Source organism: Ambystoma mexicanum, chromosome 8, assembly GCF_040938575.1.
Source record: "Ambystoma mexicanum isolate Mex_15411 chromosome 8, UKY_AmexF1_1, whole genome shotgun sequence".
NCBI lineage: Eukaryota > Metazoa > Chordata > Amphibia > Caudata > Ambystomatidae > Ambystoma > Ambystoma mexicanum.
This window is the reverse complement of record NC_090929.1, coordinates 644,401,943-644,415,703: the sequence shown is the minus strand read 5'-3', so window position 1 is coordinate 644,415,703 and position 13,761 is coordinate 644,401,943. Positions and strand designations below refer to the sequence as shown.

At 47.2% G+C, this 13,761-nt stretch overlaps 1 protein-coding gene across 1 annotated transcript in view; it reads left to right on the top strand.

Annotated features, from left to right (window-relative positions):
• LOC138473640 (trypsin-3-like) overlaps positions 1-13,761 on the top strand; it is a 309,853-nt gene that overhangs the window by 216,780 nt on the left and 79,312 nt on the right. The window contains exon 4 of the mRNA XM_069612171.1: positions 3,057-3,323. Coding sequence (XP_069468272.1) covers positions 3,057-3,323 — 267 coding nt within the window. The remainder of the gene's footprint in view (positions 1-3,056; positions 3,324-13,761) is intronic.

Below are 13,761 nucleotides of genomic sequence, written 5' to 3'. Positions count from 1 at the left end.
CAGCTTATGTGCTCATCATTCCCTTGTGAAGAGTTACTCTTGTTCAAGGGGCTCTATATGGAAGGGATTTCCATGTATAAGGCAGTGTGTGCTCAGCTGAGTTCCTGCTGTCAGGGGATCCAGTTGATAAGGTGATTCCCTGGTGTGGGTACGGTTTCTTCTGTTAGGATTTTTCTGTAGGCTGGGGTTTCTCGGGTGAGGGAAAGGTCTTTGTGACAGGGCTAACCTTTGTATAGGATATTTATGGGGTTTAGTTTCCACTGTCATTGTTTTCCTGTGTGAAGAGGATACCATGCTATAGGGTAGGCATTCTGATGTTCTGGGTAGCCTCCATACAATACCTACGATATGTCTTGGTTTCAGTTAGAACTGTTGGTGTCTTTGGTATATTGTGGACTACATGGTGGTCAGCTGTGCAATGTGTGTGGGAGATTTCAGGATGTGATAAGGTCCCTGACATTATACTGTAAATTACCTGCATGTGCGTGATTTGCTGGTCCAGAGTAGTAGTTGCTGGTGCAAGGGAGGCTCCTTTTCAATTTTCTGGTGTAGGAGTAGGTATTCAATACCAAAGGGGGGAGTTGTATAGGATATTGCCACCACGGTGTAGGGTAGGTGTTCTGGGGCAACTGAAATGATGGCAAAGTATCCTGGCTCATGCAGGGTTCCTGCTGTTAGGGTGGTCTGTGTGTGGGAGGTTCCCTGGTTTGTGGTATTGCTCCTGCTGTTATGTTCGGCCTCTATACAGGGAATTTCCTGCTTTGGGGTGCTTTTCCAAGATTGATACATGGCCTATATACAGCATATTCGCATGTTATCTGGTTCATAATGGCAGGTGCCGTTATGGAGAACATCCCCTGGTGTGAAGTAGGCTTTCTGGACATTCCCTGGTGCGAAGTAGACGTTCTGGTATCTGATGTGTCCACTGTCAAGGTGATTGAATGGTCTACTTTAGCGCCTCTGGCGTTAAGGGAGGCATATATATAGAATATTGCTATCTCTAGTGGGGAGTATAGTAGATGTGCCAGGGGGTCTATTGGGGAATTCCTTTGTCTGGATTAGGGTTCCAGGTTTAACGGAGCACTGGTGAAGGAGATTCCGAGGTGTGGGTTAAAGTTCCTAGGGACTGTAAGTGGAAGGGAGAGAGGACAACCATTGTTGTGAGTTTGAATTTCTGCTGTAAGGGTGGAGCAGGTGCGGGGCTGATTCCCTGTTGTTTGGTAGGGTTCTTGGTGTTAGGAGCGATTGAGCACAAATTCCCTTAAATGGAGGAAACCTTCTGGTATGGCCTGAAAGCCAAATATTCTATGGTGTGGGATAAGGTAATCTGTTGCAGGAATGGCCCAAGTAGGGGGTTCCTTTGAGTGGTGTAGCCTTCCTAATGTTCAGACTGTTTTAGGGGTGCTTCCTTGACATGGCCTGGCTTGGTGGGCATCGCCAGACATTTTCTTCAGGCCTCTGGGTAAACTGGGCAACCATCAGCTTCAAGTATTGGTGTTGTAGAGGACAATGTCTAGGGCCTGGGAACACCCTCTACTGGGTGTCTAACCTAAGCAATGCAGGACCATGCAGCTGCATTGATACACTAACAACAGATACTCCTAAGCTCTTAGCTATCCTGCTCCTATGAAATTGGGTGAGATAGCATTAGATACTGGGCAACATGATTATCACATTCTGTAAAAATCAAAGTCGAGCCAAAGGTATTATCATTTATTTAAAAACCCTCTTTACTCACACAACTAATGCCACCATGAAAATTTGCTCAGTTAAATAATGATGTCCAAGGATAAATAATAACTCCCAGATATATCAAGAAGAAGTGTTGCTGAGGAATTCTATGTAATGATTTTTGGACTAATCTGGGTTCTTGGACAGCCAACACCCACAAGATTGAGGTTCTCTTTCTGGGGCCAAAGCAAATAAATTAGCTCTCCATGATCTGAGCACTCCATGCTGAGGAAGATGTGTGCACCACACCAGAGGTTCACCAGTAAATTTGTTCTAGCAAAGGTTCCCTAAAGTTCAATAGGGCTTCAGGGTCCAACTAAGCTCTGCAACTTATTCAGCCCTGTACCTCCTCTGCTGCCTTCTGTGCAGGTTTTCTTATCACAGCATTGTCCCAGTACTTCCCCAAAACAATCATGGAAATCTGCCAGTCCCATGTGAGATTATGGCTGAGATGGTGTCTCATGCCCTCATTAGGGGCATGCATTAAAATACACATGATGCTGGCAAACCAGTCACAGGCATCCTCACTAAACCTTAGTGTGTTTGGTCTTGTAGGACTTCCAGGTGGTAAAGGGGATTGATTCCATAGAGAAATCTAGACAGTGAAAAGCACCCCCAAAGTGGGTCAAGACAAAAGGCATGCCTGAGCCAAGGTAATATATATTTGCTTTACTTGAATCACAAGCAAACGTTTCTAGCGAACAGTGTCTGTTTGCGGTCACCTGCAATGTAAGTAAGTGGCTGGTAGGCGTCACCTATGGTTACACCCTTAGGAGTAACCCCAAAACTGACAGCAACCTGGTACTCTCACACTGACCACAAGACGAGGTTGCACACCTGAGTAAAAGTGATCTATAGGGTAACCCTTCTTCCCAAAACCAAAGGGATTCTTGGAGCACACATCATGGATAGGTTTCCTGCCAGGCATTGTGAACTCAAAAGCTATGCAATTGGGTAACACCATGGACAAGGGGGGTGATCAAGAGTTACAGGAATGCTGCAGGCTACATCGAAGTTTAAGGCTTTTGGTGTCATACACTTTGATTTAATTGTAATCTTATTTATGTAGTTTGCTATGATGGCCTTATTTTGTCCTTCCCTCCTGCTCAGATGTCTTTAATGTGTTCCTATTGTCTACCGTCATTCTGTCTTCCCATATTTTTTTATCACCTTTTCATTTCTGTCTTTCTTATTATTCTTTCTACCATGTTTCAACCACCTTTTTCTCTGTACCCCACCGCCTTCCCTTATACTCCATCTCAACCTTCCTTGCACTCAAGGTTTCATCCTTCGCGTCTAAGTATACCATCTCCTTTTGTTTTCAGTTAAGCCGGCCGGTGATCTACAATGCATATGTTTCGCTCATATCCCTTCCCTTGCCAGGGAGGTCAGTGACCGAGGGACATTTCTGCCAGGTTTTCGGTTGGGGTTACACCAGCACCGTTGGCGGGAAGATCTCAGACACTCTGCGAAGCGTCAAGCTACCCATTGTAGCAATGTGGCGTTGTAACAGCACGTCTTCCTACTCAGGACGCATCACCAGCAACATGATCTGTGCTGGCTTCAGCAGCGGGGGCAAGGATGCCTGCCAGGTAAATGGGGGGGAGGGGTTGACAAAGTTGATTTATTATTCCGTCTTAGTGTTTTTATAATTAGGCTCTTGATTTCATTGTGTTATTTTGGCCTCTGTAGGTTTTATTTTAGTGTTTACAATGCTCTGAGTGAGAGCTGCAAGGATAGGGTCTCAGCTTTACAAAAAAGCAAAATAAAAAAATACAATGGGCCTCATTACGAGTGTCGATCAGCGTACCGGCACCGTTGTTACCGGACCGGCACACTCCGAGTTCTGTGAGTGGCTGCCGTCCCACCCGCCATGTGAGACCTGGCAGGTGGGACGGCAGCCGCTCACAGACTTTGACGGAAGTACCGGCACTTTAGCACACGGTGCCAGTGCTTCCGTCCTCCCCATTCCCATTGAGTCCTATGGGACTCGAATGGGAATGGGGAGTTACATTTTCCGGTGCCTGGCTTCACGGATCGCCAGGGCTGTAATGCCCGGTGATTCCCTAAAGCCAGGCGCCGGAAAAAGAAAAAAAAACACACCTCCGGTGGCAGTCTGCTATTTTACCGACGGAGTTATAATGAGGCCCAATGTTTCTGTATCATCGAATCGGACTAGCAGATTTGCAAAGAGATTGTTGAAGTAGCCCACAAAAGGTAGAAAGCCATGTGCCAAACCCAGTAACTGTCCACAACAGTCCAGAACTAAATCCACAAACTGGTTCCCACTAAGGATGTCCCGCAGGCACCAAAATGAAGAGCGGAAGATACGAAGACCAGCTTGAGGTTGCAACACGCCAAACACTTTTTGATTTTCAACATTTTCAGTGAAAATATCATGGCGAATCATGAACCATTGTTTACCTGACAAACAATCCCTATCACAGGAAGAGATATAGACAGTAGCCTCCACTGAGATCTTTGTTGTTTTACCAAATCGCAAAATAAAGAATGCAATTTTACTGAAACAAAAACAACAAAAAATACAGATTGTTTTTTCTGTGTCAGGGATGGGGGGGGTTGTCCCGCATCCCCCCGTTTCCCCACGTTTAAAACCGTATCCCAATCCCCTCCCCACCAGTTTTACCCCCTTACCCCACCCCTGCATATGTATATTTTTTTTATTCTGTATTTTTACGTTGTTTTTGTTTTTGTTGAAAATGCATTCTTTATTTTCTATTTGTTAAAGTTACTGGAAACCAGGTACGCCTCATGGCGTGTCCAACTTGGCTAAAGGACCATGATAATCTATCAACACAAAATCACCCTAGCATGTACCCTAGAGCAGAATCCCAATGGCATACCAGAGGTTAACCTCTCTGCTAGCTCTACTAGTGAAAACACGTGCATATCGCTAAGTGAGCCACAATAGCAGGAGACAGCCCAAAGAAAACTTACCAGGATACAGCTAACGTGGGCAAATATCAGATTAGGGATATCTGAGTGAAAGTACCAAGGACAAAATCACAGGCAAAACCATAGAATACAGGCCCAAGAGCCAGAATATCAGTATCCAGAGGCGTTGCTAGGGGGGCTGAGGGGGCTATAGCCCCGGGTCTTTTGGTTGTAGCCCTAGATAGAAGCCCAGGAGCTACAATCAAAAGGCTAGCTAGCCCCGAGTCCCGACAATCTCAACATTAGCGTAGCCCCGGATCTATTCCAGACCTAGCAACACCCCTGCCAGTATCCAACTAGTGGAGCCAGAATGCTGGGACAGAGCTACCTGAATCAAAATGCCCGAACACAAGTACGCTACTTTTCATTGGCATTTGAATATCAGCCAACACATGATACACTCTTTGCCCCAATACAATAGCATATGCCTCTGTTTGAGTGACATCCGATAGATTTATTCATGTTTCCCAATTGCAGATAGACCTAAAGAGAAACTAACGGTGCCTCTCGATTCTCTCCATGATGTGGTGTTGATGGAAAACGAGCTGCCTATGCATACCATGATTTCCAAGCTGAATGCATAGTGATGCATGGTGATGTGTTGTCAATTATCTATGCTTTTAAAGGAGTCATAGTTACAATGGGCCTCATCGCGAGTTTGGTGGTAATTCACCGAATTGCGGTTACTTGTCATTTCATCGCTGTTTTTTTTCCCCTGGATATTATAACGAAAAAACTCCCCTTTAATTATTTTATCATCCCGAACACCCACACCCCATATATATATTTTTCTAACCCCCCCTAAAAAATTTGATGAGTTTTTCCATTATAAAAATCGCGGGCAAAAAACCCAGCAAAATTTCATCCCGCGATGAAAGGACGTCATACCCGAATTACCACCAGAATCAGTTACCATTAACGACACTAGGGGCCTCATTACACGGATGGCGGTAGGGATTTACCGGTACCGGTAAGATACCGGTACCGGTAAATCCCTACCGCCTTACTACGAGGTCCCTTTGCGGGTTGGGGGATTTAACGCCTGCTTTTTGCAGGCGTTAAAATCCAACCCGCTAAGGGACCTCGGAGCTAATTACGGCACCGCAAAATTGCAGTGCCGTAATTAGCGCCTTCCCCATTCCCATAGAGCCCTATGGGGCAGAAATGGGGAAGGGCAATGGCGGAAGGGGGATTTACTGCCCCTCCAACCTTGGAATGGGGCGGTAAATCCCCTTTCCGCCAAGGCGGTGCCGGTATTTTACCGGCATGAGCCATGGCGCTAATAGCGCCATGGCTCACCGCCTACCGTGTAATGAGGCCCTAGGTCCTGTCGACATGGGATTCCGAGTAGTGGGATGGTGTCATCCTCCACTCTTTGCAGTCAATAGGACTTCATAGGAATTTTGGCGGATTTACTGTGAGCAGTAATTCTGCTGTGGTAAATCTGTCGATTGCTGCAGATAAATCATCCACTTCAAGGCCAAACTTGCAGTTTGGCGGTGCAGTGAATGTAGCAGAAAATCTGAAACCGCCCAAAAAAGCAGCAGAAATCGAATTGCTGCCACTTGTTGCTCGCACCGCCAAACTTTTAATGAGACCCAATGTTGTTTGTGAAGTGGGTAGGATGCTCGCGTCTGAAGCGGGAATATCCATGCTGTGTTTGAAACTCACCTCCTTGGCGCCTATTTGCATTTTGCTTATTTTTTTTTACATTTCTTTCGTTTGCTTCTATGACTGTCAACAGTAAAAAAAAAAACATTCAAAATGAACAGCGAGATAATATGCTCTACTATATGTACTCTTGTTGGAAGCTAACTTTTGGGTAGCAATTAGCCTTATGGCTTGGTCAGTAAGGGGTTCTGTGAACTCACTTGACAGCTGGAGGTAATCCTTTCATCCATCAAACTACCCAGATTAACAACCAACTTGTGTTTGTTTGGAAAAATAAAATACTAATAGTTAACTTAATTGATAATTTTGTAGGCAATAGGGGTTCAAAAGATTAAGTACACCTGCGGTGTCAATTAGCCTCAAAACTAGGTGACTGCAGTCTGCGCAAGCACGCTGCAGAGGCTTAGTAAGTGCAATAGCAGATCATAGTGCCTAACTTCAGTCCTTTGTGATAACCAGCAAAGTTTTTAATCCTCTCTGAAAACTGTATGGGACGCCTTTTTTTGTTGAAGATCTATTTATTAGCCTCATAACAGATTAAAAAGGGAGACAGCATTCGCCCCTAACAGCAACCTCTCATCCCCTATTACTCAGCCCTGGGACGCCTTTTTAAATTATTTCCTGTGCCTTTTGGGTTTCTTTGGATCATGGCAACTCCCCTAACACTTCCTTAGCAAATGACACTTCTGAATTTTCTAATGTTATTTCTTTTTTTTAATGCACTGTGCTGTGCGACCACATTTTTTTTTACATTTATTTCCTTTACATTTTCTGATGGATGGCTCTGGGTTGAGGGGACCCACTGATAAGAAGGTGTTAGCCTCCTGCAGGGTGCCAGACAACATCTCTTGCCTCTTGCAAGGTTTACACACATTCCACATTTTTGATTTCACTGTACTTGGGAGGGCAAATATGTTCCAGGTTCTGATAGCTGCACTAAAGATGCTATTCTATGAAGCAATCAAAATCCAGACTTGTATGCATCTTTTGTAACTCCTACTCCTTCGGGCATACACTTTTTAAAGGGCCCTGTTTGCAGAAAACTGTACAGCATTTTGTTTACATTGTAACTCATGAGCTACTTAACATGGCATACATGCTACAATCCCCACTTTTCTGGTAGTGCACAGTGCCTAAAACCATCAGCTCAGAGATGAACACTAAGCGCAGGTAACGTTTTTGTGCTAGGTATTCCATTACAGACACCCAGTGAAGGGCCATAACCCTTGGAAAGTTCATCAAATGGGTTGCCATCTACTACCATGCCAAGGTGAAAGAACACCCACAGTAGAGTAGAATTAAGCAAGATGATGGGTTAGGGCTGTCGGGATGCAGTGGGGGTGTTGGACTTTTATAAGATAGAAGGTGGTGGTGCCATCCCTCCCTATTTAGGTGAAAAGACACATTACATTTTTTGTCCACATTTTCTTCTTTTTGTCATAGATTTTTACTTTGTCCCTCCTTCCTACCTCCTAAAGTATCACTCATCCCAATGCAAGTCAATGAGCACATTCCATTCTCTCAGTTTCCTTCTCAAGACCTCCATCCTGGCTGATCTAAAATGTTGGCACCTCTGGTGGTGCCACCTCTCTATGGAAAGACTAATGTATTGGGTGGTTTTGAACATTATTGTTTCCCTACTATACTTTTTGGCTTTATTTTTAGGCACTTGTGGGAGATCACTGACGCCCGAAAGATGATAAGTGTTAAGACGGATTTCTGAACTCTGTCCTGGTGGCGCAGAAGTTCAGAAGGCCAACCTAATTACTTGGAACAGGGTAACCTCTGGACAAGCCAGACCAATCAAGGTAGCGATCGCGGCGGTCAAGACTAGGTCTCAAGAGGGTTGAGGGTGACTGAAAGCTCTCAATGAGCACACAAAGCAAGAGCGCTAACAAACTACTCCAAACAGTTGTTATATCAAAAATAGATACACATTTATTTTAAGGCCTTTAAAATAATGACCGTAGCGAGAAAAGCACAATATCACAATATTAAACCAACACATACCATATCAACACAATATATATACAAATACACAGTCGCAAGCGTTTAAAGCACGAAATATGTAGTCCACCTGAAAGGGAAGGAAAACAGGCAGTGCGATAATGCTTTCGACTCAGTTCGCCTTCATAGGCACCTAACTAGATGGAAGTCCGAGCCCTGCGAAGAGTGGAGCCTTATGCTCAAAGTACCTGCCACGCCGGTGCCAACGGGCAAAAGGGGAAGCTCTTCGGAGGAAGTCAGGCAGTTCGGGTTAGTGCACAGCAGAAGAAGAACAGGTTCCGCAACTCAAGCGCAGCCTCCACAGCGGGCAGAAGCAGAGCGCGAGTACGACAAAAGGGTGCTGTTTTTACACAGCGGGGAAAAGCAATGGGATACTGCAGGAGGGCGACCAGATCCTAGATATACTACTCACCGGTCCCCGAAGCAAGCAGACCCAGGCTTCTCCACGTTAGTTTCAGCAGCTGGCAGGTTCAGAAGAGCAGGGAACGCCTTTTAGTCGTGTAGAGCAAAAAGACGTCCCAATCGACGAAACCGGCACAGGTTGTTGCCGCACAGGACAACGGAGCGGCCGTGTGTATTCGAGCCAAATGAACACTCCTCCCTTCAGACCTGGGAACGCCAAGTGCACGAAGCGTGGGAGAGTGACAAGAACTCGCAATACAACACAACCTGGCGGCGGTAACAGAGCAGGACTCCCTTGTAAGCTGGTCAGTCAACTGGATGGCCCAGAGACACTTCCGAAGGCTTACTTGGCAGGAGATGATGAAGTCGCCGGGAATAGCTGTTCCTGCTATTCCAAAGGTCGAAGCACCAGTACAGGCCTTCTGGTTCGATCAAGGAGGAAAGGGTTTCACAGGACGACAGCAGTGCAAAGGAGGGTTCCTTCAGCGGGTCACCAGCGATTCCTCGGTCCAGCCTCGTGGTTGCAGGATACTTGGCTCCTGTATTCCTTCGTTCGTGAGAACTCAGGAGATCGACATGGTAGTGGTGTTTCCAGCCCCCTCTTATCCACGGTTCCCTTCGCGCTAAAACGGAGGGGAGCCAATGGGAGATACGCTCATCAACACACATACCATACGTGGACCAATCACGGACCACGGTGGTCCCAGGCATTCACACCACCCTAGACTCTCTGGCACCCAGGATGTGTATTGGGACCAGACATCCCAGCCCACACCCTGGAGGCACACAAACGACATGTAGAAGCCCGCGAAAGCATCTGCGTTTCGCGGGAAAGTACATGCCCAAATAAGGAAGGCCCCGGGTCGCCCGACCTGGGGAAGGTGAAGGGAGCAAGACGGTCAGTGGACAGGACAAAGGAGCCTCGTGGTCTGGCCATTTTGGAGAGCCAGGCCACCATTTTGGGTTCAGGGCAAAAACGTGCTCAGAACGCCAAAAGGAGCTCAAAATAAACAAAATGATCGCTGCCACCATTCCAGTCCCTGAATGACTTGCACCGATCAAATACCATCCTAAAAGAGTATCTAGGGCCTGTAGAAGGCTAGAGACCCAAGAGAGCTGTAACTTAGCTTACAGTGCCCTCTTGTGTCGTGTTGCACTAAAGCTGCGACACGATAAAAGAAACTACGGGAAACAGCGTTCCCCGGTACTGACTGTCTTAAGGGCATGTCAGTTTCCCCGTAAGAAAGGAGCGAAAGCCCAGAGAAGTGCGGCAGAAGGCTGTACTTCTCTGGCAAAGTCAAGAACAAGGTTAAAAACAATAGCAAAAAGTTTAGGGGTTGCCACATGGAAGGAAAATTCCCTACAATTACGAAATCTTTCCTAACACTCGCCCCTCCCAGACTATGGACAGGGGGAACTAATCCACCCCTGGATGAGTCTCATGTTCAGGTCGGTTAAACATTCTGGACAACCCATCAGCATTGCTATGTTGGACACCTGGCCTATGCTCAATAGTGAAGTCGAAGCCATGTAGACTTATGGACCACCTAAGCAACTTTGGATTCTCCCCCTTCATGTTCATTAGCCACTTTAACGGCTTATGGTCAGTCTGCACAGTGAAGTGGGTCCCATAGAGGTAGGGCCTCAGCTTCCTTAGGGCCCACACAACAGAGAAACATTCTTTCTCTACCGTGGACCATCTGAGCTCTCTGTCCTTAAGCTGGCGACTAATAAAACCGATAGGTTGTTCCTTACCCTTCTCATCTACTTGTGATAGTACAGCTCCTATCCCAGTGTCAGAGGCATCCGTCTGCACGATAAAAGGTCTTTGATAATCAGGGGCCCTTAGGACAGGGGCCTGGCACAAGGAGTCTTTTAAGCCATTGAAGGCCTTCTCACACTCGTCGGTCCAAGTTACCTTCTTGGGTTTCTTCGGAGTTGTGAGGGCAGTCAGAGGAGCAGCTATGGTACCATAGTCTGCCACAAAATTGCGGTAATACCCCGTGAGTCCTAAACAGGCTCTCACTGGGGTTTGCGTAGTGGGGGTAGGCCAGTCTTGTACTGCTTGTACCTGACTGGGTAGAGGCTGTCTCCTCCCTCCACCTACTTCATGTCCAAGGTAAACCACTGAGCCTTGTCCATTTTGGTGAGGGGCCACTCGGACACCCTCAATAGAGCTTTCTGAAGGACTGCTTTGCAACAGGTCGGGGAGAGGTTCAGACTCCTCTTCCTCAACGTCTGAAGCCAATAGCAGTGCTGCGATTTCGCCGCTTGGGACGAAAGCCTTCAGCCTATTCACGTGAAACACTTTTGGGGCCTGTCCAGGCCTTCCAAGGTCCACGGAATAGTAAACCTCACCCAGGGGCTCCACCACTGGGTAAGGGCCTGACCATTTGTCCTGTACAGCTCGAGGCCTTATAGGATTCATGATCAGGACTTGCTGACCAAGTGTAAAGTTGATGAGGGAAGCTTTCTGGTCGTACCACTGTTTCACCAGCGCTTGCCCTGCCTTCAATTTATCACTAGTCAAGCCCAACAGAAGTACCATCCGTTTTCTGAGCCCTAGCACATAATCAACTACTTTGGTAGTAACAGGGGGAGTGGGCATCTCCCATCCCTCTTTGACGATGGCTAAGGGTCCCCGTACGGGATGACGGAACAGAAGCTCGAAGGGGCTGAAGCCAACACCCTCCTGTGGTACCTCTCGGTAGGCAAACAGTAAGCATGGTAAAAGAAGATCCCATTTTCTTCTCTGGGGCTCCTCCAGAGCCCCAATCATGCTCTTTAACGTTCTGTTGAAACGTTCCACCAGACCATTGGTCTGGGGGTGGTATGCAGAAGAGAACTTGTAGGTGACCCCACATTCTTTCCACATAGCCTGCATATACTTCGACATAAAGTTGCTGCCACGATCTGACACAACTTCTTTAGGGAAGCCAACCCTAGTAAATATGCCGAGTAAAGCTTTTGCAACTGACTTGGCAGTTACAGTTTTCAATGGGATGGCCTCAGGATACCTGGTTGCATGGTCGACCAGCACCAGGATAAACCTATTGCCCGAGGATGTTTGCGGGTCAAGGGGACCAACGATGTCGATCCCTACCCTTTCAAATGGTACCCCCACAACTGGGAGCGGTACCAACGGAGCTTGGATTGTCGCGCCAACCTTACCAGACAACTGGCAGGAGGCACAACTCCTGCAGTGACTTTCTACTTGCACCCCCATCTTGGGCCAGTAGAAGTGCATGGATAACCTTTGCTTGGTCCTCTTCATACCAAGGTGACCAGCAAGGGGAACTTCATGCGCCAACTGCAGGAGGAAGGGCCTAACAGCAAGGGGAACCACCAACCTCCTATGGTCTCCTTCTGTAGACTCTGTGGGCTCACTATACAGGAGTCCACCTTCCCAGTAAATCCTATGCTTCCCAGGAGGTTCACCCTCAAGCTGGGAGCAGGCCTGTCTCCTTAGGCCTTCCAGAGATGGGCACTCACGTTGGCCTTTACTGAATTCGTCCCTATCAGGACCTCCTTCAACTAACAAGTCTTTTAGTTCAGGATGATCGTTGGGGTCGAATACTTCAGGCATCGCCACCTCCTCGTCAGGCTCGGGCGATCGACCAACTTCCTCCACCGCAGTGGTAGGCGAGCTCGGGGGAATATTCTCTTTCCCTCGTCTTGACTTGTAGACTCCTTTCGCCTTGGGTTTCCCCTTCGGCTGGGGCGGCGTATTGTACTTGGCCAATGCTGCCCGTGCTTGAGACCGTGTGTAGGGTCGTTCGGCAGTGTCTCCTTCGAGCCCTAAAGCTCTGAGATCATTACCTAGTAAGACCTTTCCCAGGACGTTTCTCTGAATGCTCACTGGAATCCTAACTGCTGTACCATTTAAAGTAAGATTTACAGGGATCACGGGAAACATACGGAGGGGGCCGTCAGCCAATTTAGTGGGCATCAGAGTAGCTCTGGCAACTTCCTCTGAGTCTACCAAGGTAGAATCCACTACAGTTCGACTGCACCCACTATCCCTAAGAGCTGGAGTATCCACTCCATTGATCAGCACACTGTCTTTAAAGTAGTGCTTGGTATTATCCGGAATCCTAGCATAAGCCTCTGCGACTTTAGGCTCCCAGGAACCCAGGGACACTAAAACTACCTCAGCCTCTATTCCGCTGGGAAATGAGTCTGAGGAGAAGGATGCTCCTGTAATCTCTTCTTCCTCGTAGGAGGAGAAGGCCAGATTAGCGGAGTGGACCCCCAAAGGTCTAACCTTACAACGGGGATCCCCCTTCACATGGTCAGTTGCTCCACAAGAAAAACAAGCCCCATTGGGTCTGTTTACGTAGGGAGGCTTATTGTAACCAGAGTTCTGTTTCGGAGGCGAACCTCCACTACCCTGTGAGTTCTCTTGTGTCTTACCCTTGTTTTTCTTTTTGTGGCCCTTATGGGAAGAAGATTTAGCAGATTCCCCACCCTCCATATCTTTGGACTTTTTCCCCTCCTCCTGCTTACCAGGATGAGTTTTGTCCTTATGGGACACTCGATGTGACACCCATAAGTCTGCTGCAATGGCCAGCTTCTTAGGATCTATCTCCTTCGAATCGGCCAAATGCTGCTTAAGCTCCGGGGAAGAAGAAGCAAAAATGTGTTCCAGCATGACAAGATTTATCATGCCGTCGAAGGTAGAAACCTTATAGCCTTCGACCCAGCCAGTTAAGTTTTTCAAAGATTCAGCGACATAAGATACCCAAGTACCACCTTCCTTTTTCTTATACTCTCGAAAACGCTTTAAATATTGGGCCGGAGTCTTCCCAAACTTTAAAATGAGAGTCTGCTTTAACATTGCGAAATCAGCCCGCTCAGCCTTCGACATTTCCATAATGGCACTACAGCCAGAATGGGGCAGTCTACTGAGCAACCACGCAATCTTATCAGCATTGTCAACTTCCTGGACCTCGCATGCATAACCAAACGCATTCAGCCAGTCCATAATGTCATTCC